At 35.6% G+C, this 26,538-nt stretch overlaps 1 protein-coding gene across 2 annotated transcripts in view; it reads right to left on the bottom strand.

The window, feature by feature from the left end:
• Positions 1-820: 820 nt before the first annotated feature.
• The window catches only part of FNIP1 (folliculin interacting protein 1), a 129,663-nt gene continuing 103,945 nt past the window's right edge, over positions 821-26,538 (bottom strand). For both annotated transcript variants that reach the window (XM_044780411.2, XM_044780412.2), the window contains 3 exons: positions 9,395-9,592; positions 5,306-5,421; positions 821-3,597 (listed from right to left, as the gene is read on the bottom strand). In XM_044780411.2, the coding sequence (XP_044636346.1) occupies positions 3,519-3,597; positions 5,306-5,421; positions 9,395-9,592 (393 nt within the window). In that variant the 3' untranslated portion in view covers positions 821-3,518. The remainder of the gene's footprint in view (positions 3,598-5,305; positions 5,422-9,394; positions 9,593-26,538) is intronic.

Here is a 26,538-nt window from a genome sequence, read left to right as displayed (position 1 = left end):
CTTATTCTCTTTGGTCAAATGTAAAAGTGATACATGTAAAATGATATCAAAACAAGTACTACAAAAACCCAATAGTCTAATCTTGCTTCCTGGCATAACTCTGTCCAAAACAACGTAGCTTGAGTAAGGCAGCTTCCCAATCAGCCTTCAGTACTCAAGGCTGAATCACTACTGCAGAGCAGGCACTAAGGAGGAAAAAGACAGACTTGCTCAGAATCACATGCAAATCAGTGAACCCAGGATTAGAACCTAAACCAACTGGCCAATTTTTTGTTTAATTGTAAAGTTAATAGTAATTTGTATTGGATACAATGTTCTTAACAGGTTTACATGGCTTCTTCTAGGTTTTAAATGATTTTCAGTTTGTTTTCATAAAAGCATTTAAAGAAATTTTCAATTTGTTATCATGAGGATTAGGTCAAATGTAAGCATATACCAATATTTTCTTTTTTACTACATTTTCATTCATAAGAATGTATGTTAAATTCTCCCCACAATACGCAGGGGTCATAGAGGGGAGACGGGCCAGATTATTTACCTAGTAACAGTAGCAGCCAAAAATTATTGAGCACTTGGGAGGTGCCATACATTGAGATAAATTCTTGACATTCATTGTTTCACTTGATTCTCACAAACACCTTTTAAAGTAGATTCTACTAAATTACCAATACAGAAAATTAGGACTGGAGAAGGACATTATGAACAGGGTCACATGCCTAGAAGCATCACACTTGGGAAAAGAATCCAGGTGGGCTGACACCAGAGTCCGTGATATTACATATACCTTATTAACACATGAAAGAAAGACCAACATCATCCATCAAATTGACATGTGTATTTATTGCACAAATTTCCCCTAGAACTGGGAGGTTATTATAATACAGGTGTACATTTGAGAAATGTATACAGACAGAACAAGTATGTACATTTTACATATCCCACCATCTAATAACTTAGAGAAAGCAGAACAATCTCATAAAGACATCTACCAGAAGTAGGCAATGTGTAAAATCTGTCGTTTTTAAAGTGATCATCCCCAGTGTACGCCAAATGCAACATAATGAAATCTGTGCTAGTATGTTTATTGCACTTAACATTTTCAAACTCAAAATTAAGACATATTAATAAAAGCCAGGACTATTTTAAATCAAACCAATTAGTTTATATACAAGGAAAAATTAGTTTTAAATCTACAATGTAAAACATCCCTTTTTCATTTCCTGTTGCAACAAACAGGTGTTTTTCATTTGTAACACATATGTGTCTGTACCATAAAAAGTTGAAGAACATTATTTCGAACAGGCCAGAAACTCTTTTCACATTCATCATAATGACCACACTTTAAAGCAGCAGCAGCTCATTCCTTGGGCTTTGTGTAAGGAAAGAATAACTATGATGAACGCAGTAGAAATTACAGAAGTTTGGGAATTAAAAAACTCAGTAATCCTATAAGGATTAAGGATTCTATAAGAAACTATAGGCCTTTTCCTTCGGAGCAAAGCTTAATTTTAAGAATAACAGTAGCATGAGCCTCAATTTATTGTAGATTTCCTAAATGATAATTTATTAGAGATTTCAAATAGATAGGACTGTGAAGAGTTTGATAATTCAAAAGAGAAAACACGCAAAAACAGACATTACCTACCTGCTACATATCATTCTAAACTACAATCGAAAAATAATGTACACTGGCCTACATATGAACTTTTCTATATTCTGAATTTTGCCAAAGACATTGATTCACAGAATTCCAAACAATAATAAAAGAGAGAAGAATTTTGTTAATGAATGGAATAAGAAAATTAAGCCAAAGAAAATATATCCATAAACAGTCTTTGGCAGCAAGTCATCCACAGGAGACTCATGTACTAACTGGGACCAGCTGACAGAACACGGGGGCCAAACTGATTGCAGGCACACCAATTTCAGGTTTACATTCCAGTAAAACAACCATTTCTTCTTTGTCTAGTTGGAGATTTCTTGACTACATAAAGAGCAAGGTAAAATGTGACCCAATGCCATAAATTCAAGGTCAAAGACTAAACAAACCACAGAAATCTTCCCTAATTACTAAAAGTTTAAACAGCAAGAATAGATGTATCATACAATAAATGTATTTAGTAACAGAATAAGCAAGTGATTTTCTTTTTTAAAAGCTGATCAATTAATTATGATGCAAACAGTCCATGAAAGCAGAAACCAACTTCACTTCTAGCATTAAAAGTATTTTAGATCAGAAAAGTAAAGAACAAACTATAATGTAGTATTCAAGTAAACTGAGGTAGTAGAGTATGTTGAAAACTTCATCTACCCGGTCTTTCTATTTACATTACTTACAAGAGTTTGGTTCCATATTAGCCTTTCTCACAAGCAACACTCTACAGTATATACAAAAACAATAATAACTGAAAAGTGGAAATCTTTGAAAAAAATTAGCTTTTGGAAAGGAGGGACTATTAGAGAAAAGAGAATAATTTTAAGAGTTAATGAGTTCTATTAGTGTACATTGAATATTATGAAGCAGTGAAACAAATATTCAGTTCCTATGGGTCAAGAAGGGCTGATACCGAAAGCAAGGGCCTCAGCTACCTGAGCATGTTTGAAGAAAATAGTATTATTTTTGCCAATGCTTTGGTGTAATTTTTAATCCTAATTTTCATTTATTAAATTAGATGCAAATAAGTAAATATTAACATTTATAAGAATTAGCTTATATTTATAAACAAACAAATGGTATAAAGTAGTATTCTTATTTTGGGAATCTACATTCCTCAGCCTTAAAAAAGATTGGCTTTACTTCTATTTTAGGGTGTGTGAAGCAGAAAAATCACCAGAAAGTAACATTTCAACATTATATACAATTAATACTAGTTGAAAATATTTTTTTAAAAGGCATGTTTACCAATCTTGTATTCCTACCTCTGCTTTTTTAAAAAAAATAGATACATATGTACACTTGGGTGGATAACATAACATACATTTATACTTATTATTCTGAGTTTATTATAATTAACAGGCTATTTAAAATACTTTGAGAAATACCCAGAAATTAGCTATTTTGAATTGAAAAACAAAACAACAAATAATTGAGGTTTTATAGATCTCTGTACCTTAGAAATAAAGGATTAAAACTAATGAAATGACTATTTCTTGAGACATCTGTTGCTACTTATGGGTTGTGGCAACATCATACAGATCATATGAAATTCTTCAATGTTATTCATTTTGTAGAAATTTGTAAGTTATACTTTGGCCTTTTCAAATGCTTTCCCCCACCAAATTATTTATGCTGTTTTAGTTTCACTTGGTTAAAAATCTACCACCACCCAAAAGTCCAGTCCAAAGGAAAAAGTCATCCACTGATCATATAATATGCACTGCAATGCAGTATACTCAGGTGACTGACTCATTCAGATGGAAGTCTAACAGGGAAAAAAACTGTCATAAATGAATGTTGTGTCTGCTTCCTTGATTTCTACTTAACTTTCCACCGAAGTTAATTTCTAACAACCTTTAGCTTAAAGGAGTATCTGAGCAACATATGGAGAGTGAGTGCTTGCTACAGCAGCCAGAAGAGGAAGATCACTGGATTCAATCCTGAAATAAGGAGAAAAAAAAACTCAGTTTAGGCTGTCTATACCTAGGACAGGTGTCCTACAGGCAAGGACTGCTACCTGTACAGTCACCAGACCTTATCAGTCAAGGACCTAGGCCACCCTGGCCAAAAGGAATAACAAAACTTAGAAATTTTTCATTAAGTAAAAACCAAAACCATAGATTTTTTAAAAAAGAAAGCCTCTGAAACCCAACTGTAACAAAGCCATGGATATTAAGAAAGCATCTCACTGACCTGCTGATGGACAATGCATCAGGGCAATGGGCAAATGTCTAAGAAATATAATATGTATAATAATAGAATAATAGTGTATACCCATATTGTTTGGAATGCAAATGTTTCTATAATCAGATAAGTAATAAAAGCTTCTTAAAAATACATCCCACCACAAATAATTTGTAGGGAAAAAAAATGGCCAATAAACACAGAAAAAGTTACGCAGACTCACTCATGGTTAGAGAATAAATTTGAATAAAATCAGATTTCACTTTTCAGCGAATAGCTTGGCAAAGATTAAAAAGTTTGGTAATAGCCAGTAGCAGGAAGACTGTGCTTCCTGCTGTTCATAAGAATTTATTCTGGTACTTTCTGGATAGTATTTACTATTAACTATCAAAATAACTATTAGTATCTATCAAAAATTTAATACACATGCCCTTTAACCAAAAATGCTACTTCAAAGAATCTATTCTACAAACTTCAAACATTTATATTCATTCTAGCATTAGTTTTAAGACCAAAAAACTGAAAATAACCTAAATTCCACCATATAATGGAATGCTACACAGCCATTAAAAATGAGATAGATGAGAACACACTTACATGAACACTCAAGATATATTAAAAGGCAAGTTGCACAACTATAAATAGAGTATAAGCCAATTTATATTTTTTTATGTTATTCATTACAAAATTCTATAAGAAGAAACAATCCATTAACTATTTCCAATCTGGAGGATAAGGAATAACATTATTCCTTATGTAAGAATTTAATTTGGTTTCTGACATAAAGTAGCTACTGACTGATGTTGGCTCTTTCTCCCTTCATAAAAGCTGAATTAGACAAAAGATTCAGATTGTTTTAATTTATTCAACTATCATTCCAAGAAATAATTCTCACACACACACACACACACAAAGTAGCCACAGAACATAGGGAAAATGACCACAGAATATAATGAAAAGGGCTATACAATGCCTCCCACCAATTTCCTGTTCCTCCTTCAGTTAGCATTTTAGCTAAGTGTCTTCTTCCCAGGAATAATTGTGGAGTAGATAGACATAATATATACATAATGGGGAATGAGTAACAATATAGAGATGATGTACTAACACCCATTTCAATCAGCTCATTTGAATGGCAGCACAGATGCTGGGAATAATGAGTCTACAACATATTTAATTTAAAAAAATGAGTATTTACTTAATTTTTCTAGGACAAAAATTTAGATTTTCATTCTTATCTGACTATATTCTCAACTTACTGTAACGGCACAAGGGACAATGCCTTTCAGACATGGAAGACAGGGATCTGCTTTCATACGGTATAGGGCAACCCAAACTGGTAACAGTGTCCAATTTCTAACAGGAAAAGACACTTAAAAGGAAAAAAGGCAATTCTGAGGAATATTCCTTGCTGAAAGACAGTACAGTGAGGCAGAAAAGCCAGAAAAGGAACCAAGAACATACCCTAGAACCACTCCCAGCTCCTTGACATGAACACGCATCTGCCCCCTCAGGTACTCAGACAGCATTTTGCTCTTGAAGTACAGCTCCTGTAACCGGTCTTCAAGATGCATCACACACTGCAGTCAGGAGGGAACCAGAAACCAAATCAGGAAATGGTTTCCATCTCTAAGCAATGGCAAATTCCAAAGCATCATGTGTTTGACAATTCTATTTAGTTATTCCATCAACTAAAATTTGGAGCACATTTTTAAAGCATGTCCTTCTAGCTAAAGAAGTATAAACTTTTTCTAGTTCATCTCAAAGATTTAGATTCTATAGAGTTTTGGGTTTTTTTTTTTAACATGGTAAATTACATATAATATAAAATTTATCATTTTAACCAATTTTAAGCATACAATTGAGAGGTATTAAGTACATTCAAAATGTTGTGCAACTATTGCCACTATTCATTTCCAGAACTTCAAAAATAGTTTTTATTCCAAATTTGATAAATTTAACATTCTTACAAATCAATACATTTCAAATGTACTTACATGGAAAGGGTGCATTCTCCCGTGGTGAGTAAAAGAAAAAAAGTTTGCAATAGCTCAGAGAATGCTCTGTAGTCTTTACTAGGAGAGAGGTGTTTTTAAACTGGAACATTAAAAACTAAAACAAATACATTTTGTTTACTGTCAACTAACTTGCTCAATTTACTAAAATATGTGATTTTTCATGTGAATTGATGCTATATGTATATGTTTGAGGAAAAAGCATGAGTTTCAGGTGTTAAAACACTAAATTCTTGCAGAGTATTCCTTTCCAATGAAAATCAGCTATTAAAGCTCCTAATAAAAACCGATTTTCTTCTTGGAAAAACACAACTGAATGTATTTCTTGGCACATTCACTGTTTTGTGGTGTATGTTTTTTCCATAATGCTCACTTAGGCTGAAAAATGCCTTAAGTGAAGAAGAAAATGTTTACAGAATATATAGAGAGAGATATATCAAAAATTTACCATATTACTCATTTTTAAACATACAATTCCGTGGCATTAAGTACATTCACAATGTTGTGCCACCATTGTCACTACCCATTTCAAGAACTTCTTTTCATTATCTCAAAGAGAAACTCTGTACCCATTATACAATAACTCCTCATTCCTTCCTTTCCCCGAGCCCCTAGTAACTTCTATCTACTTTCTGTCTCTATGAATTTACCTATTCTAGACATCTCATATAAGTGGAATCATACAATATTTGTATGTATGATTTTGTATTCATACATATTTGTCTGTATGAAAAAACAAAACCTTTCGTGTTTTCCTTATTTCACTTAACATAATGTTTTCAAGGTTCATCCATGTTGTAGCATGTATTAGAAATTCATCCCTTTTTATGGCTGAAATATCCCATTCTACGTATTATACCACATTTTGTTTATCTATTTATTTGTTGATGGAAACAAGTTGTTTCCAATTTCTCCTTATTGCCAATAAAGCTGCTATGAACATGATGGCACATTTGCTTGAGTCCCTGCTTTCAACTGTTTTGAGTATAAACCTAGAAGCAGAATTCTTGGATCACATGACAATACACTGTTAAACTTTTTGAGGAACTGCCAAACTGTTCTCCAAAGCAGCTGTGCCATTTTACATTCCCACCTGCAAAGCACAAGAGTTCCAATTTCTCCACATCCTGGCCAATACTTATTTTTGCTGTTTTTGACCATAGCCATCCTTATGGGTTTGAAGTGGTATCTCATCGTGGTTTTGATTTGCATTCTCCTAATGACTAATAATGTTGAACATCTTTTCATGTGCTTATTGGCCATTTTTATGTCTTCTTTAAAGAAATGTGTATTCAAGTCTTTTGCCCATTTTTTCAGTTGTTTGTTGTTGAGTTCTCTATATATTCTGGATATCAATCTTTTTACAGATATATGATTTGCAAATATTTTCTCCCGTCGTGTGGGTTGTCTTTTCACTCTGTTGATACTGCCCTTTCATGTACAAAAGTTTTTAATTTGATGAAGTCTGATTATCTAATTTTTACTTTTGTTGCCTGTGCTTTTTTTGGTGTCAAATCCAAGAAATAACTGCCAAATCCAAAGTCATGCAGATTATCTCCTATATATATTTTTTCTTCAAAGAGTTTTATAGTTTTAGCACTTAAGTTCAGGTGTGTTTAAGTTTAGATTTAAGTTCGAGTTCATTTTTGTATATAGTATAAGGTATACACTTATATTTGCATGTGGATATCCAGTTTTCTCAGCATGATTTGTTAAAAAGACTCCTTTCCCCTTTGAATGGTCTTGCCTCCCTTGTCAAAAACCAAGTGACCACATATGTGAGGGTTTCTTTTGGGGCTCTTTTTTATATACTATTGGTCTACATGTTTGTCCTTATGCCAGTACCACACCATTTTGATTACTGTCACTTTGTAGTAAGTTTTGAAATCAGGAAATGTGAGTCGTCCACCTTTTTCAAGATTGTTTTGGCTTTTCAGGGTCCCTTGAGATGCCATACAAATTTTGGGATGGGCCTATTTCTTAAAAGAAAATAAGTCATGGTGATTTCTGATAGGGATGGCATTGAATCCTACACTGTGGGTAGTACTGTCATCTTAATACTAAGTCTTCCAATCCATGAACTTCTCTGAGACGTCTTTCCATTTATTTATGTCTCCTTTAACTTCTTTCAGGAATGTTTTATAGTTTTCAGCGTATAAGCCTTTTGCTTCCTTGGTTAAAGTTATTCCTAAGTAATTTATTCTTTTGATGCTATTATAAGTGCTTTTTTAACTGAATGTTCATTGCTAGTGTATGTAAACGCAACTATCTTTGCACGATTTTGTATCTTGCAACTTTGCTGAATTTGTTTATTAGCTTTATCAGTCTTTTGGAATCTTTAAGTTTTCTATATATAAGATCATGTCATCTGCAAACAGAGATAATTTGACTTCTTCCTTTTTAATTTGGATGCCTTGTGTTTCTTTTTCTTGTCTAACTGCTCTGGTTAGGACCTTTCCGTAGCACGTTGAACAGATGTGATAAAAGTATATTAGCTGTGGGTTTGTCATATATGGCCTCTATCATGTTGATCTACAGAAGTTTTTTTTTTTTTGAGGAAGATTAGCCCTGAGCTAACTACTGCCAATCCTCCTCTTTTGGCTGAGGAAAACTGGCCCTGAGCTAACATCCATGCCCTTCTTCCTCTACTTTATATGGGGGACGCCTACCACAGCATAGCTTTTGCCAAGCGGGGCAATGTCCGCACCCAGGATCTGAACCAGCGAACCCCAGGCTGCTGAGAAGCGGAATGTGTGAACTTAAGTGCTGCGCCACCGGGCTAGCCCCTACGGAAGTTTTTAACTATGCTATATTATATTTCTCCTAACAAGAAAAAGAAAGACTTTGGAAGTTGTAGATGATGTCTTCAGTAAGAGGTTAACAGTATTACGAAGAGGGATCATTCAAAGTCCTGACGTGACAATGAGGGTCTAAAACGTATTGGCGTTCTGCACAAAGCTTGGGGATGTTGCATGTTCATACTTTACACGATACTGGTCAGGCACTAAAGTCTGGCTGCTGAAATTATACATTGTATAGACATGTACACATCTCCTTCTGTCTTAGTCAGCATGGGCTGCCATAACAAAATACCATAGATGCAGTGGCTTCAACAGCAGAGAATTATTGCTTCACAGTTATGGAGGCTGAAAGTCTGAGATCAGGGGGCCAACACAGTCAGGTTCTGCTGAGATTTCTCTTCCTGGCTGGCAGATGGCTGCCTTTTCGTGGTGCCTCACATGGCAGAGACAGTGCAATCTTTCTTCCTCTTCTTCTTCTCCTGCCACTAATCCCATCATGAGGGCCCCACTCTCATGACCTAATCTAATTCTACTTACTTCTGAAAGGCCCATCTCCAAATATCATCACACTGGGTTTTAGGGCTTCAACATATGGATTTTAGGGGAATACAAAAATTCAATCTATAACACCTTCTTTCAGGAAAACAATGATGAAGGTAACAATAGTATTCAATGTAGGCATATACTAGACACCTAACAGAGTGCTCAAAGTAAATTCAAGCCTTACACATACTTACAAAATTTGGAGACAAGTTATGTTTATAAAGCTGAAGAGTGGAATGAAGCAAGTTGGAAACAAGACTGGAAACCAATACTTCCTTTCCCAATTTGTTATCTGTCATTCGTCTCTGGCTACTGGCCACTTGAACAGTCCATTTATCCATATCTGCTATAATACATACAGCTTCTGCTATTGGTTCATCCAACACTGGATGCTGAAAAGAAAAGAAGAATTCATCTTATGATAAGCAAATTAATTTTTCAGAGATAATGTTAATGGAATGAGGCAGTGAAGAGACACTAAACAAAAACAGAATAAAAGAATATTAAATTCTGACAGCTACTGCCAAAGAATCCTTGACAATAGAGAACGGAATAGGTAGTTAACTCAATAACAAACATCCTAAGATACAGAAATCATCATAGCTGGAGATTTGTTACCAGAACTTTGTATTCTTTAAATCAGAACTTAACTTTCACCAGTCTTTTGATCATTCATTCGACAAATTTACTGAGTGCTGACTATGTGCAAAGTAATAGGAAGAAAATTTTGTTAACCTTGAAAGAGCTAAACATTTTAAAAATAGATAGGACAGGAATTCACATGAACAAGTCAATGGTAGGTAAGGTTCTGTGCTAACTATCCCAAACTGCAGGCATTACTTTGTTTGAACACCTCAGGGGCTATCCCTTGATTAGATGAAGTGCCTTGCTTGTGTGTGCTAGGTTTTTCTATTTTACCAAGACGTACATCTAGAGTATGGATATAGCAGTTAAAAAGAAGAAAAATCAACAGATACTAACATGACTCTCCAAGATACGAGGTTAAATGGGAAACAAAAGTCACTATATATGCAAACACTTTATATCCCAGTTACATTTTTAAAAATTCAGATCTATATCTCAATGAAAAAGTATAGAAAATACTCAAATTAAACTCTTTATTATGAAGATCTCTGTGAAGAACTATGGAATATTAAGACTATGAGGAAGGATTTCTACTTTTTGCTTTGTATATCTTTATACTGTCTGAATTCTTATCACAAGAATTTACCTAAACGACACTTTTATAATTAGAAAATTTAAGGTATAGTGAAAAATACTTTTAACTCACATATACCAACAGAAGGACTACTGGCAAGTGGCCGTGCCCTTGGTTTCCCATGCTTTACACACAAAGACCAAAATTGACAATTAAATACATAGCACAACTATCAGAAAGAGATGATGGCTTTAGAACGCTCAATACTTTAACATCTTTCTGTATTTGGAAAGGTAAAGATTTCTTCACCATTGGCCATATGGAATAGCAGCAATAAGACTGAGAGAAATACAATTTGAAATACTTAAACTCAATGGCCTTTTTCCTTTTTTTGGTAAAACTTGGCACCTGAGCCAACAACTGTTGCCAATCTTTTTTTTTTTTTCTTTATTCTTCTTCTCCCCAAAGCCTCCTAGTACATAGTTGTATATTCTAGTTGTGAGTGCCTCTGGTTGTGCTAAGTGGACGCTGCTTTCAGCATGGCCTGACAAGTGGTGCCATGTGCATGCCCAGGATCCAAACCAGCGAAACCCTGGGCCACCAAAGCGGAGCGCGCGAACTTAACCACTCAGCCATGGGGCCTGCACCACCTTTTTCCTTTTGAACTTTTACTGTTACTACAGTTTCATAGCTAAGAATGTCAGTTTCCTCCTGGATAAATCCAGGTTTGGTATCCCCAAAGGATAGCCCTTTGCCCAGTTAATGAACAATCACTTTGAATAAAGCTTTCTGCTCAATGCTAAGGAAACAAAGACAACGAAGCTCAGAGTCTCATGAGGAAGACAGAAATAAACACACCTACAAAAAGACATAAGTATAACAGACAAAATAGGAACCAAGTGTTGGGGTAGCAGAGGAGGGCAACGGTGGGTTCTGTGTGACGAGCAGTTACACAGTAGAAGAGAAATAGGGCTATGATATTTAAGTATGGATAGGACTTCTGGTAAAAAATGGAGAGAGAGGGACAATTGTGGAAGAGAGAATATCATGAGAAGATTGAGAGAGAGAAGTAGGGGCATGTGACTAAATTCGTGAAAAAAATGATACTGAGAAGTGGGGAAGAAGAGAATGGGAAAGGAAATGCCTGGAAAGGTACACTGTGAAGACTTTCCTTAGAACTCTAACCTTTATATTTGTTTTTATAAAATTTACTCAACTATTACCAAAGATATAATATTTTTCTATTCATCAACTCAATTACCGAAACATAATTTTGAAAATGGTATATACATCTAAAGACGTAAGGTATATCTCACATTTTAAGAGATAAGATAAAAGTGAACACGTATGGGGCCGGCCCCATGGCCAAGTGGTTGAGTTCGTGCGCTCTGCTTCGGCAGCCCAGAGTTCACATCCTGGGCACAGACACAGCACCGCTCATTAGGCCATGTTGAGGTGGCGTCCCACATGCCACAACTAGAAGGATCCACAACTGAAAAAATATACAACTATGTACTGGGGAGATTTGGGGAAGAAAAAAAAAAAGAGAAGATTGGCAACAGTTGTTAGCTCAGGTGCCAATCTTAAAAAAAAAAAGTGAACGTGTATTTTAATGTAAGCATCTCTGTGGTTATATAAGACAGAAGGTATGATCAAATAACCAAAGTGGAATAACAAACTGTTAAAGGTAGACTACTACTTTCAGAAGCAGTGGGCATCTTTAGGAGATGAGAACTATGAAGGGGGTCCATCCATTATCCTCAGAAGGAAATGCCTAAACAGACAACAAGGAAACTGCTATGAAATATACCTTGTTTAAAGGGTTACAAACCACTTTAGAAATTAACTTTAGAGCTCCCCAATCAAAAGGCATGTGGCTAAGATTTAAAAGGTTTATCAAACCAATATCTATAAAAGCTAATTTTTGGTAAGGAAAAGGATAATGGTCCCAAGTTAGTGGTCTCCCAAGAAAGAAGGCCCTAAATTTCAAGCTTGCGATCAGAAATAATTCAAATAAAACTCACTTTAGGAGTTGTTAAAACATAAGGTGGCTCGGGAGCACTGCCAGTCACTCATTCTGAAATTACTAGGTTTCATTCAATGTCTTGCCATATGCAATGTCCTGGTCTGATAAAATTTCAACTTAAAACAACCTTAGTCCTTGCTTCCAACTTAAACTTCTGGAAAAGACAGCCTACACCCAATGGCAGTATGTTCTCAACTGAGACCTTGTAGCAGCCTCCTCCATAATCTTTACTAAGCTTATATCATCCAGCTTCAGAGACTTCCAAGTCACAAAATGGGAAGTGTATGTATGTGAGAGAGAAGCAGTAAACCTCAAGCTTTATTTTTCTTTAAACCTTCTTCTAAGAGTTCCATGATGTCTAAACTACAAATTCATTTACAATCTTACCCTCTTTTTCACTCTCCCAGGCATTTCTAGAATCTCAATACATAAACTCCCAAATCTTCAAGTATCTTTGTCCCATATCTCTACCCTGTTACACAATCTGATTTTTCAGTTGTCTGCTAGGTGTTTAAACATGGTCTTGCAAATTGCACTTTTAAACTCAATGTGCCACATCAACTTCAGTGAACTTTCCTCAAAACTAGCCAGTTTTCTTCAATTATCTTCAAAAATAAAAATGAGAACCTCAATATTATGGAGTGAACAGAAACACTGCAAATTGCTGTTCACATTGGCATTGCCTTTTGGGGAAAAAACTAACCAACATCTATCAAGAACATGAAAATAGTCCTAATCTTAAAAACTGGCCAGTAATTTCATTTCTGGGAATCTAGCCTAAAGAAATAATCTTAAATTCATAAAACACAGCAACAGTATCAGCGGTTACCTACAATAGTAAAAGGAAGAAAACTCTTTTAAAACCTGAGCAATAGAGAAAAGAGAACTCAGAAATAAACCTACGCATATATGCTCAATTAATTTATGACAAAGGAACCCAAGAGTACACAATGGAGAAAGGATAGTCTCTTCAATAGATGGTGCTGGGAAAACTGAACAGCCACATGCAAAAGAATGAAACTGGACCCCTATCTTATACCATACACAAAAATCAATTCAAATTGGATTAAAGACTTGAATGTAAGATCTGAAACATAAAACTCCTAGAAGAAAATATAAGGAGTAAGCTCCTAGACATAAGTGTTAGCAATGATTTTTTGGATTTGACACAAAAGACAAAGGCAATAAAAGCAAACTAAATTAAAAGGCTTCTGAACAGCAAAGGAAACCATCAGCAAAATGAAAAGGCAGCCTATAGAATGGGAGAAAATATTTGCAAAACAAAGATCTGATAAGGGGTTAATATCCAAAATATATACAGATATAATATCCAAGATATAATATCCAAAATACACAATATGTATATAATATCCAAAATATACAACTCCACAGCAAAAAAAAAAAAAAAATCCAATTAAAAAATGGGCAGAGGAACTGAATAGACATCTTCTCAAAGTAGACATAAAAACAGGTAGATGAAAAGGTGCTCAACATCACTAATCATCAGGCAAATGCAAATCAAAACCACAATCAGCTATCACCTCACACCCGTCAGAATGGCTATTATGAAAAAAAGACAAGAAATAACAAGTGTTGGTGAGGATGCGGAGAAAAGTGAACCTTGGTGCAGTGTGGGTGGGAATATAAATTGGTGCAGCCACTATGGAAAACGGTATGGATGTTCCTCCAAAAATTAAAATGGAACTACCATATGATCTAACAATTCCACTTCTGGGTATATATCCAAAGGAAATGAAAACAGGATATCAAAGAGATACCTGCATTCCCATGGTTTACTGCAGCATTATTCACAATAGCCAGGCGAGATAGGAAACAACCTAAATGTCCATCAATGAATGAATGTAGAGAGAAGACTTGATGTGTGTATATACATATGTATATATATGTATATACACACACACACATACATATATATACACACACACACATATACACACAATCTAATATTATTTAGCCATGAGAAAGAAGGAAATCTTGCCATATGCAACAACATGGATGGATTTAAAGGCATTATGCTAAGTGAAATAAGTCAAAAAAATACAAATACTGTCATGATCTCACTCATATGTGGAATCTAAAAAAACCAAACTTGTAGAAACAGAGAACAGACTGGTGGTTGACAGAGGTGGGGTTGTAAGGTGGGGGAAATAGGTGAAGGTGGTCAAAAGGTACAAACTTCTAGTTATAGGATAAATAAATTCTGGAGATGTAATGTACAGCATGGAGACTATACTTAACAATACTGTACTGTATATTTGGAAGTTGCTAAGGAAGAAGATCTTAAAAGTTCCCACCACAAGAAAAAAACTGGTAAGTGTGAGGCGATGGATGTTAACGAAACTTATTGTGGTAATCACTTTGCAATACAGTAGTCCCCCCTTATGTGTGGTCTTGCTTTCCATGGTTTCATTTACCTATGGTCAACCTTGGTTGGAATATATAAATGGAAAATTCCAGAAATAAACAATTCATAAGTTTTAAATTGTGAGCCATTCTGAGTAGTGTGATGAAATCTCATGCTATCCTGCTCCATCCAGGGTGGGACGTATATCATCCCTTTGTCCAGCATATCCATGCTGTATACACTACCCACCCATCAGTCTCTTAATAGCTGTCTTACTTATCAGATTGACTGCCGAGGTATCGCAAGTGCTTGTGTTCAAATAACCCTTATTTTACTTAATAATGGCCCTAAAGCACAAGAATAGTGATGCTGGCAATTTGGATACGCCAAGAGAAGCCCTAAAGTGCTTCCTTTAAGTGAAAAGGTAAACAATCTCAACTTACTAAGGACAGACAAACATCGTATGGTGAGGTTGCTAAGATCTACACTAACTTTTATTACAGTACAGTCATGTGTAACTTAACAAAAGGGATACATTCTGAGAAATGTGTCATTAGGTGATTTCGTTGTCATGTGAACATCATAGAGTATACTTTACACAAACCTAGATGGCAGAGCCTACTACATACTGAGGCTATATAGTACTAATCTTATGGGACCACATGCATATATACAGTCTGTCATTGACTGAAAAATCGTTATGCAGTGCAAGATCGTATATTGTTATAACTGTTCTATTTTATTATTAGTTATTGTTGTTAATCTCTTACTGTGCCTAACTTATAAATTAGACTTTGTTATAAGTATGTATGTATAGGGAAAAAAATAGTATACATAGGGTTTGGTAGTATCTGCGGTTTCAGGCATCTGCTGGGAGTCTTGGAACATATCCCCTATGGATAAGAGGCGACTAGTGTATATACATACAGCAAATCATCATGTTGTAACACCTTAAACCAGTACGATGTTACATGTCAATTATATATCAATAAAACTGGAAAAATAAATAAAAGTCAAGAAATAGGAGAATGGTGAGAAAAACCATATGACAAAACCATGAAATAGTAAACATTAAAAACAATGCTTAAAAAGTATATTAATAATATGGAGAAATTCTCTTATATCAACTGTTAAATGACAAAAGCAGAATTCAATAATAAATATAATACCATATATAATGTGTATACACACACACTGATACACATTTTATATATATGTACAGTACATATAAAAAATATATACATATATGTATTTACATTATATGTGTATGTACATAAAAATGTAAATTTTATTGTTTTATTATACAGTAAGGAAATTATGGCAAATCTAAATAAAAACAAAGTTTTTCAAGAAAACTTATCAAAACTATATGTGTATATAGTATATTTAAAAGTATGTTTATATATTAAAAATATATGTGTGTATATATATAAAAGGCCTCAGATTTTTTTTATGTATATATATATGGTGTGTATCACAACACACACACATATACACATACAGAATAATAATGATGACAAGAAGATACAAGGCACAGAATGCCTAAAATATATATAAAACACCACACAATATAACTCTGGTATACAAACATTAGCATCATTTCACTATAGCCAAGGAAACTGAGGCTTTATTAGATTAAATATCTTGTCTTAGGATACATAGGTAGTGAGTGGCCAAGTCTGGGTTTTATCAGACACCATATACTGCATAATGACCAGAGTTGTTTTTATATTAAAAATGGCTGCCACAGAATGGTAGAGCTGGGAAAATTTTGTTTAGCTTTCTACACATTTCAACATTTTATAAAACAAATATATACTGATCTGATAGTAAGGAAAATGAGACTTTTTCAGAAACTGGGGAGAAAAAGAAAAGACACTGCTAATTTAGTTCAGAAGAATAAGATTATATCTTTTTTTTAAAAAAGTACTATCCTCAGTATTTATGTATTAAAAGGTTCCTACATGTTTTTCCATGTAGGCACATAAAAATTAGTTCTCATATTAAATGTAATGATGATAAATATTAAGTATATAATAACTAAAACCATTAAAAATAAACCTTGTGCATAAATAGGAAAAAATGACATAAAAAATTCAACAACCTCTTAGTGCTGAGATTAAGGTTGGTATCTTACTTTCCATTTTTTCAAAATTTTCTGTAATACTCTTTGATAATAAAATATCTTATATAATTACATGAAAATATGAGAGGGAAAGACCAGAAACTCAGTTACTAAAACAGAAGGCAGAAGACAAAATAAGCTCTTACTTTTTACCAGTGTAAAGAAAAATAAAACTAGGACCACTAATATACAAAATTCTTGAAAGCTTTGTAACGCTAGTTTTGCTTTTTGTACTCATTTTAACCTTTTGTGTGTGTATGTGAGGAACACTGGCCCTGAGCTAACATCTGCCACCAATCCTCCTCTTTTTGTTTTGTTTTGTTTTGTTTTGTTTTTTTATTGAGTTAATGATAGGTTACAATCTCGTGAAATTTCAGTTGTACATTAATGTTTGTCATTCGTGTTGTAGGTGCACCACTTCACCCTTTGTGCCCACCCCCCACCCCACCTTTCCCCTGGTATCCACTAAACTGTTCTTAGTCCATAATTTTAAATTCCTCGTATGAGTGGAGTCATAGACAGATTATCTTTCTCTCGCTGGCTTATTTCACTTAACATAATTCTCTCAAGGTCCATCCATGTTATTGCAAATGGAATGATTTTGTTCTGTTTTGCAGCTGAGTAGTATTCCATTGTATATATGTACCACATCTTCTTTATCCATTCGTCTGTTGCTGGGCACTTAGGTTGCTTCCATGTCTTGGCTATTGTAAATAATGCTGCAATGAACATTGGGGTGCATAGGACTTTTGGGATTGTTGATTTCAAGCTCTTTGGATAAACACCCAGTAGTGGGATGGCTGGATCGTATGGTAGCTCTATTTTTTATTTTTTGAGGAATCTCCATACTGTTTTCCATAGTGGCTGCACCAGTTTGCATTCCCACCAGCACTGTATGAGGGTTCCTTTTTCTCCACAACTTCTCCAACATTTGTTTCTATTAGTTTTAGATATTTTTGTCATTCTAATGGGTGTAAGGTGATATCTTAGTGTAGTTTTGATTTGCATTTCCCTGATGATCAGCGATGATGAGCATCTTTTCATGTGCCTATTGGCCATCAGTATTTCTTTGGAGAAATGTCTGCTTATGTCTCCAGCCCATTTTTTTTGATTGGGTTGTTTGATGTTTTGTTGTTGAGTTGTGAGAGTTCTTTATATATTATGGATATTAAGCCTTTGTCAGATACATGACTTGCAAATATTTTTTCCAAGTTAGTGGGTTGTTTTTTTGTTTCAATCCTGTTTTCATTTGCCTTGAAGAAGCTCTTTAGTCTGATGAAGTCCCATTTGTTTATTCTTTTTATTGTTTCCCTTCTCTGAGAAGGCATGGTGTCCGAAAAGATCCTTTTAATACTGATGTCAAAGAGTGTACTGCCTACGTTTTCTTCCAGAAGCCTTATGGTTTCAGGTCTCACCTTTAGGTCTTTGATCCATTTTGAGTTTATTTTTGTGAATGGTGAAAAAGAGTGGTCAGTTTTCATCCTTTTACATGTGGCTGTCCAGTTTTCCCAGCACCATTTGTTGAAGAGACTTTCTTTCCCCCATTGTAGGCCCTCAGCTCCTTTGTCAAAGATAAGCTGTCCATAGATGTGTGGTTTTATTTCTGGGCTTTCAATTCTGTTCCATTGATCTGTGCACCTGTTTTTGTACCAGTACCATGCTGTTTTGATTACTGTAGCTTTGTAGTATGTTTTGAAGTCAGGGATTGTGATGCCTACCGTTTTGTTCTTTTTTCTCAGGATTGCTTTAGAAATTCGGGGTCTTTTGTTGCCCCATATGAATTTTAGGATTCTTTGTTCTAATTCTGTAAAGAATGTCATTGGGATTCTGATTGGGATGGCGTTGAATCTGTAGATTGCTTTAGGTAGAACAGATATTTTAACTATGTTTATTCTTCCAATCCATGTACATGGAATGTCTTTCCATCTCCTTATGTCATCATCCAATTCTCTCAGAAAGGCCTTGTAATTTTCATTATATAGGTCCTTCACTGCCTTAGTTAAATTTACCCCAAGGTATTTTATTCTTTTTGTTGCAATTGTGAATGGTATTGTGTTCTTGAGTTCTTTTTCTGTTAGTTCATTATTGGAGTATAGAAATGCTACTGATTTATGCAAATTGATTTTATACCCTGCAACTTTACTGTAGTTGTTGACTACTTCTAACAGTTTTGCAATGGATTCTTTGGGGTTTTCTATATATAAGATCATGTCGTCTGCAAACAGCGAGAGTTTCACTTCTTCCCTCCCTATTTGGATTCCTTTTATTCCTTTTTCTTGCCTGATTGCTCTGGCCAGGACCTCCAGTACTATGTTAAATAAAAGTCGTGATAGAGGGCATCCTTGTCTCGTTCCTGTTTTCAGAGGGATGGCGTTCAGTTTTTGCCCATTGAGTATGATGTTGGCTGTGGGTTTGTCATATATGGCCTTTATTATGTTGAGGTAGTTTTCTTCTATGCCCATTTTGTTCAGAGTTTTTATCATAAATGGCTGTTGGATCTTGTCAAATGCCTTCTCTGCATCTATTGAGATGATTATGTGGTTTTTATTCCTCAGTTTGTTGATGTGGTGTATCACGTTGATTGATTTGCAGATGTTGAACCATCCCTGTGTACCTGGTATGAATCCCACCTGATCATGATGTATGATCCTTTTGATGAATTGCTGAATTCTGGTTGCCAAAATTTTGTTTAGAATTTTTGCATCTATGTTCATCAGTGATATTGGCCTGTAGTTCTCTTTTTTCGTGGTGTCCTTGTCTGGTTTTGGTATCAGCGTGATGTTGGCCTCATAGAATGTGTTAGGAAGTGTTCCATCTTCCCTAATTTTTTGGAATAGCTTGAAAAGGATAGGTATTAAATCCTCTCTGAAAGTTTGGTGGAATTCCCCAGGAAAGCCATCTGGTCCTGGGGTTTTATTCTTTGGGATGTTTTGATTACTGTTTCGATCTCTTTCCTTGTGATTGGTCTGTTCAAATTGTCTGCCTCTTCTTGAGTGAGCTTTGGGAGATTGTAGGAGTCCAAGAATTTATCCATTTCCTCTAGGTTATCCATTCTGTTGGCATATAGTTTTTTGTAGTATTCTCTTATAATCCCTTGTATTTCTGCAGAGTCTGTTGTTATTTCTCCACGCTCATTTGTGATTTTGTTTATTTGAGCTTTCTCCTTTTTTTTCTTTGTAAGTCTGGCTAGTGGTTTCTCAATTTTATCTTCTCAAAAAACCAGCTCTTTGTTTCACTGATCCTTTCTACTGCCTTTTTCATTTCAATAGTACTTATTTCTGCTCTGATTTTTATTATTTCTCTCCTTCTGCTGACTTTGGGCTTCATTTGTTCTTTTTTCTCTAGTTCAGTTAGGTGTACTTTAAGGTTGCTTATTTGGGATTTTTCTTGTTTGTTAAGATGTGCCTGTATTGCGATGAATTTTCCTCTTAATACAGCTTTTGCTGTATCCCATATGAGTTGGTATGGCATGCTATCATTTTCATTTGTTTACAGGTATTTTTTGATTTCTTCTTTAATTTCTTCAATGATCCATTGCTTGTTCAGTAGTGTGTTGTTTAGTCTCCACATCTTTGTGCCTTTCTCAGCTTTTTTCTTGTAATTAATTTCTAGCCTTATAGCACTATGATCAGAGAAGATGCTTGTTATTATTTCAATTTTTTTAAACTTGTAGAGGCTTGCCTTGTTTCCCAACATATGGTCTATCCTTGAGAATGTTCCATGTGCACTTGAGAAGAATGTGTATTCAGCTCTTTTAGGGTGAAGTGATCTATTAAGTCCGATTGTTTGAGTTTTTCATTTAGCTCCACTATTTCCTTGTTGATTTTCTGTCTGGATGATCTGTCAATTGATGTGAGTGGGGTGTTGAGGTCCCCTTCTCTTATTGTGTTGTTTTTAACATCTTCCTTTAGGTCTGTTAATAGTTGCTTTATGAATCTTGGTGCTCCTGTGTTGGGTGCATAGATATTTATAAGCGTTATTTCTTCTTGATGAAGTGTCCCTTTGATCATTATATATTGTTCCTCTGTGTCTCTCTTTACCTGTCTTATTTTGAAATCCACTTAGTCTGATATAAGAATTGTAACACCTGCCTTTTTTTCCTTGCTATTAGCTTGAAGTATTGTCCTCCACCCCTTCACCCTGAGTCTGTGTTTGTCCTTGGGGCTGAGGTGTGTTTCCTGGAGGCAACAAATTGTTGGGTCTTGTTCTTTAATCCATTTTGCCACTCTGTGTCTTTTTATTGGAGAGTTCAATCCGTTTACATTGAGAGTGATTATTGATGCATGTGGACTTAATGCTGTCAATCTGTCGCTCATTATCTTGTTTTCCTGCATTTCTTTTCCTGTGTGCTTTAGACTACCCATTTAATACTGCAATTTCTTATGCTGGGTGTCTCAGATTTTTCCTTATTTATGATTTGTGACTCTGTTCTGTAGTTTATTTTAGTGTCTACCTTGAAGTTTGTATTTAGAATCTCGTGTATAATATAGTCTATTCTCTGGTGGTCTCTTACTTACTTGACCAATACTGATTTAGACCCTTTGCTCTTCCTCTCCTAAATAATTATTTTCATTTCTTATTCGAACTCGTCTTATGAATTTTTAGTTAGAGTGATAAGATCGTCCTTGCTTTGGTAGTTTCCTTACCTTTACCCTAATGCTATAGCTGAATATTTGCTATCCTGTTCTGGTTCTATCCATTGGTCTCCCTAGTCTGTGGACTGTGTCCCCTTTCTCCCTTTTTTCTTTTTTCAGGTATGAGAACCTTCTTGAGGATTTCTTGTAGTGGAGGGCTTTTAGTTACAAATTCCCCTAACTTTTGTTTGTCTGGAAAAGAGCTAATTTCTCCCTCTATCTGAAGGAAATTCTTGCTGGATAGAGTATTCTTGGCTGAAGATTTTTATCTTTTAAAGCTTTGAATATGTCACTCCATCCTCTCCTAGCTTGTAAGGTTTCTGTAGAGAAATTCGCTGACAGTCTGATAGGGGCTCCTTTATAGGTTATTCTCTTTTTTTTTTCCTTACTTCCCTGAGTATTCTTTCCTTATCTTTCCTTTTTGCCAATTTTACTACTATGTGCCTTGCAGTAGGTCTTTTTACAATGACAAATCTGGGAGATCTGAAACCCTCCTCTACACACATTTCTCCATCATTCCCTAGATTTGGGAAGTTCTCTTCAATAATTTCGTTAAGCACACTTTCTGCTCCATTTTCCTTTTCCACATTCTCAGGAATTCCTATGATCCTTATGTTCTTATTCCTCATTGAATCCACTATCTCTCAGTGATTTTCCTCATTTTTTTTTAATTCTTAGTTCTCTTTCTTCCTCTGTCTGGAGCCATTCAGCCTGTCTATCTTCAATTATGTTAATTTGCTCTTCTATGGTGTCTACATGGGCATTCAGGGAATCCGTATTCTGTTTTATCTGGTCCACTGTGTTTTTCATCTCTAGTAATTCTGTTTGATTCTTCTTTATGATTTCCATCTCTTTTGTGAAGTAACTCCAGAACTCGGCTTGTTTCTCTATCTTTCTCTCTACCTCATTGAGTTTTTTGATTATAGCTGCTCTGAAGCCATTATCACTTAGTTTACCTAATTCCAAGTCCTCAGGACTTAATTCTATGTTTTTATTGTTTTCCTTCTGGTCTGGGGCTTTTATAAATTGCTGGATGGTAGAGGAGCGGTTTTTTCGCATGGTGGTAGAATTCAGTTGCAGTTACAGCCTGTGGCCACTAGATGGGGGTCGAGAGCTGCGTGTTATGAGCTCTCCACCTTCTGGCAAGATGGCTGCACCCACTGGCTTTGCTGGGAGGGAGGGGATGTTATTCTCACGTGCCGGTCTGGATTCAGATCAGTTCTGTTCTCTGGTCTCCCGAGCCCTGGGTTTATGGGGTCCCCGCGGACAGAAGCTTTCCCCCCGTCAGCCAGTTTCCACTGAACCAGCGGCAGGAGTCCTGGAGGATCCCTTGGTCGCATGGCCCCTCCCCTGCTCCTTCCCAACCGGCCAGCAGCGATCGCAGACTCTAGGGGAGGGAGCGATGTTCTCTCCTACCGTTCCAGTGCCTCCAAGGCCGTAAGTAGGGTTTATGATCTCCGCCTTCTTGGTATTGTAGGTCTCTAACATGCTGGCATTAGATTTATTCTCTGAAATTCAGTTTTTCCAGTCCTTTGTTGTATTTTGGAGGGGAGAGAATCCCGGGTCAGCTCACCCCGCCATTTTGCTCCCACATCATCTCCACAATCAGGAATAGTCTTGACCAATCCTCCTCTTTTTGCTAAGTAAGATTGGCCCTGAGCTAACATCCATGCCTATCTTCCTCTATTTTATTTGTGGGACGCCTGCCACAGCATGGCTTGATAAGCAGTACGTAGGTCTGCACCTGGGATCTGAACCAGCAAATCCTGGGCCCCCAAAGCAGAATGTGTGAACTTAACCACTGCGCCACTGGGCTGCTCCGTTTTAACCTTTGTTCATCTGTTTGAGAGAGAGTACGGCACAAAAGCTTAACAGCATAGCTTAAGAATAGGCAGATAGGACTGATTTTAGCTCTACCAGTCCCTATCTATGTAACTTAAAAGTCTCTCTGTGCCATATCTGAAATACAGGGATGATAATAATAAGTACCTCAAAGGATTATTATAAGGTTAAGTGAGGTATCACATTTAAGTCTCTGGCACACAGTAAGGACACAGGAGGAGACAGTAACCCCTTTCAATGCCAAGCTTTCAGAGAGAACACCAAAGAACACTGTGTGAAGTAATGGGTACAGATGGAAGAAGAAAAGAGACTGAGTGACTAAGATCAGAAGTAACGAAAGATAGCAGGACACAGAGAACATTAAAAAGACCCACATGGGATTTCCTAACCAAGTAATTCAACAAATACTGAGCACTATGTCAGGCACTGGGAAGACAGAATTGAAAAAAACAGAAACAGTTCCTTCACCCTGAAGGACAAATACCATCAACTGACATAAATTCTTTCCTCTGAACCATTAAATTACTTATCAGTATCCTCCTCAGGCATTTATTTTTTTACATCTTGTACTACATTTATTCATATATTTGCCTTATTTTTTCCATTACTGAATAAATGACTTGAGGTGAGAAACTATTTCTTTTTCATCTATATATCCCTTGGAGTATTAGCACTATGTCCAGAACATAGTATGTCAGTAAATATTTATCTGATTGGTGTTAAAAGGCTGAGCAAAATAGCTTTTAAATATAAAGAAAATAAGTTCTGAGATTTTCTTTACAATGTTTGTTTTTATCTAAATTTGCCATAATTTCTCCACTATATAATAAAACACCAAGATTTACAATTTTAGGTAACTTTCTACAGACACAAAAGGTTTAAGTGTTTCTGGCTAACAATTAAGTGACTGCTTGCTCAATGAGCCATATTTTCTCACCCATGATTTCCTGGTGGGCTTTCTCTATTTCCTTTTTAACGTTTTTTTGGGGGGAGTGAGGGAAGGAGAAGTGTTTGTGTAAAAAATTACTGAAATGACACAAGGAATCAAAGGGATAAACAGAAAATTCAACAACTGGAGATTTCAATATTCCACTCTCAGTAACTGATGAAACAACTAGATAGAAAATCAGCAATGACATAGAAGTCTTGAATAATACTATCAACCAACTTGACGTGACATCTATAGAACACTCCACTCAACAACAGCAAACCATTCTTTTCAAGCACACGTGGAACATTTTCCAGGACAGACCATATGCTGGGCCATAATACAAGTCTTAATAAATTTAAAAGGATTGAAATCATACTAAGTATGTTCTCTGACCACTACAGAACTAATTTAGAAACCAACAATAAAAGGAAATTTAAAAATTCCATAAATATTTACAAATTAAACCTCACACTTCTAAATAACCCATGGGTCAAAGAAGTGGCAAGGGAAATTAGAAAATATTTTGAAGTCAAGGAAAATGAAAACACAACAGAACAGAATTTATGAGATTCCATTAGAGTAGTACTTAGAGAAAAATTTACAGCTTTAAACGCCTATATTAGAAAAGAAAAAATATTTCAAATTAATAACCTAAGCTGTCACCTTAAGAAACTAGAAAAAGAGCAAACTAATCCCAAAGCAAGCAGAAGGAAAGAAATAATAAAGACGAGGATAGAAATCAATGAAATAAAAGAAAGAAAAATAGAGAAAATCAATGAAAACAAAAGTTGTTTCCTTGAAAAGATCAACAAAATTGACAACCATCAGCTAAAATAGGAATCAGCAAACTTATTCTGTGAACAGCCAGACAGAAAACACATTTTATGCTTTAGTGGGTATAGGGTCTGTCTCAATGACAACTCTGCTGTTTAATCAGGAAAAGAGTCACAGAGCACATAAATAAATGGGTGTGGTCATGTTGCACTAAAACTTTATTTACAAAAAGCAGGCCTATTTGTGCCCTAGCTTGCTGATCTGATCTTTGATGTATATGGGCCCAAAATATCTACTGATGAAGTCAAGCCATGAATGAACTCTTCTTTGGAGAATTTCCCACCTGGGGGGTGGGGGGAGGGGAGGGACAACACACAGATTATAAAATCAGCAATGAAAGAGGGGAGATAACCAATGACTTTATAGAAATTAAAAGAATTATAAGTGTATAGTAAGGACAACTTTATTCCAACAAATTATATCATTTAAATGAAACTGACTAGTTCCTAGAAAGACAAAATTATCAAAATTGATTCAAGAAGAAATAGAAAATCAGAATAGATCTAGATCAAGAAACTGAATTAGCAATTTAAAAAAAGAGCCCAGGCGGCTTCACTGGTGAATTCTATCAAACATTTGGAAGAAAAATAACACCAATCTTCCAGAAACTCTTCCAGAAAATAGAGGAGGGAATACTTCCCATTCATTCTATGAGGCCAGTATTATTCTGATATTAAAGCTAGACAAAGACATCACAAGAAAACTATAGACTAACACTCCTCATGAATACAGGCTCCAAAACCTCCAACAAAATATGAGTAAATAAAATACAGCAATATATAAAAAGGACTATATATCATGACTAGTGGGATTTTATCCTAGGAATACAAGGGTTGGTTTAACATCCAAAAAAAGTCAATCAATGTAATCTATCACATTACCGGTTTATTCATTTTATTTTTTTTCCTGCTTTTTTCTCCCCAAATCCCCCCAGTACACAGTTGTATACTCCAGTTGTGGATCCTTCTAGTTGTGGCATGTGGGATGTTGCCTCAACATGGCCTAATGAGAGGTGCCATGTCCGCACCCAGGATCTGAACCCTGGGCCGCCAAAGCAGAGCACTCGAACTTAACCACTCGGCCACGGGGCTGGCCCCTACATTACCAGTTTAAAGAAGAAAAATCACATGATCATTTCAATAGACACAGAGAAAGTATCTGACAAAATCCTACACTCTTTCATGATTTAAAGGGGGGTGGGGGTGGCAAAAAAACTAGGAATAGAAGGGAACTTGCTCCACCTTATAAAGGGCATTTTTAAGAATCCTCAGCTAACCTTATACTTAATAAGGAAAGACTCAATGTTTCCCCCCTAACACCAAGAAAAAGACAAGAACATCTACTATCAGCACTTCTATGCAATACTGTACTAAAGGTTCTAGCCCACACAATCAGGCAAGAAAGAAACGAAAGGCATCCGGA

The sequence above is a fragment of the Equus asinus genome, chromosome 9, assembly GCF_041296235.1.
Source record: "Equus asinus isolate D_3611 breed Donkey chromosome 9, EquAss-T2T_v2, whole genome shotgun sequence".
NCBI lineage: Eukaryota > Metazoa > Chordata > Mammalia > Perissodactyla > Equidae > Equus > Equus asinus.
The sequence above is the reverse complement of the archived record's forward strand: the minus strand, read 5'-3'. Positions and strand labels throughout refer to the sequence as shown.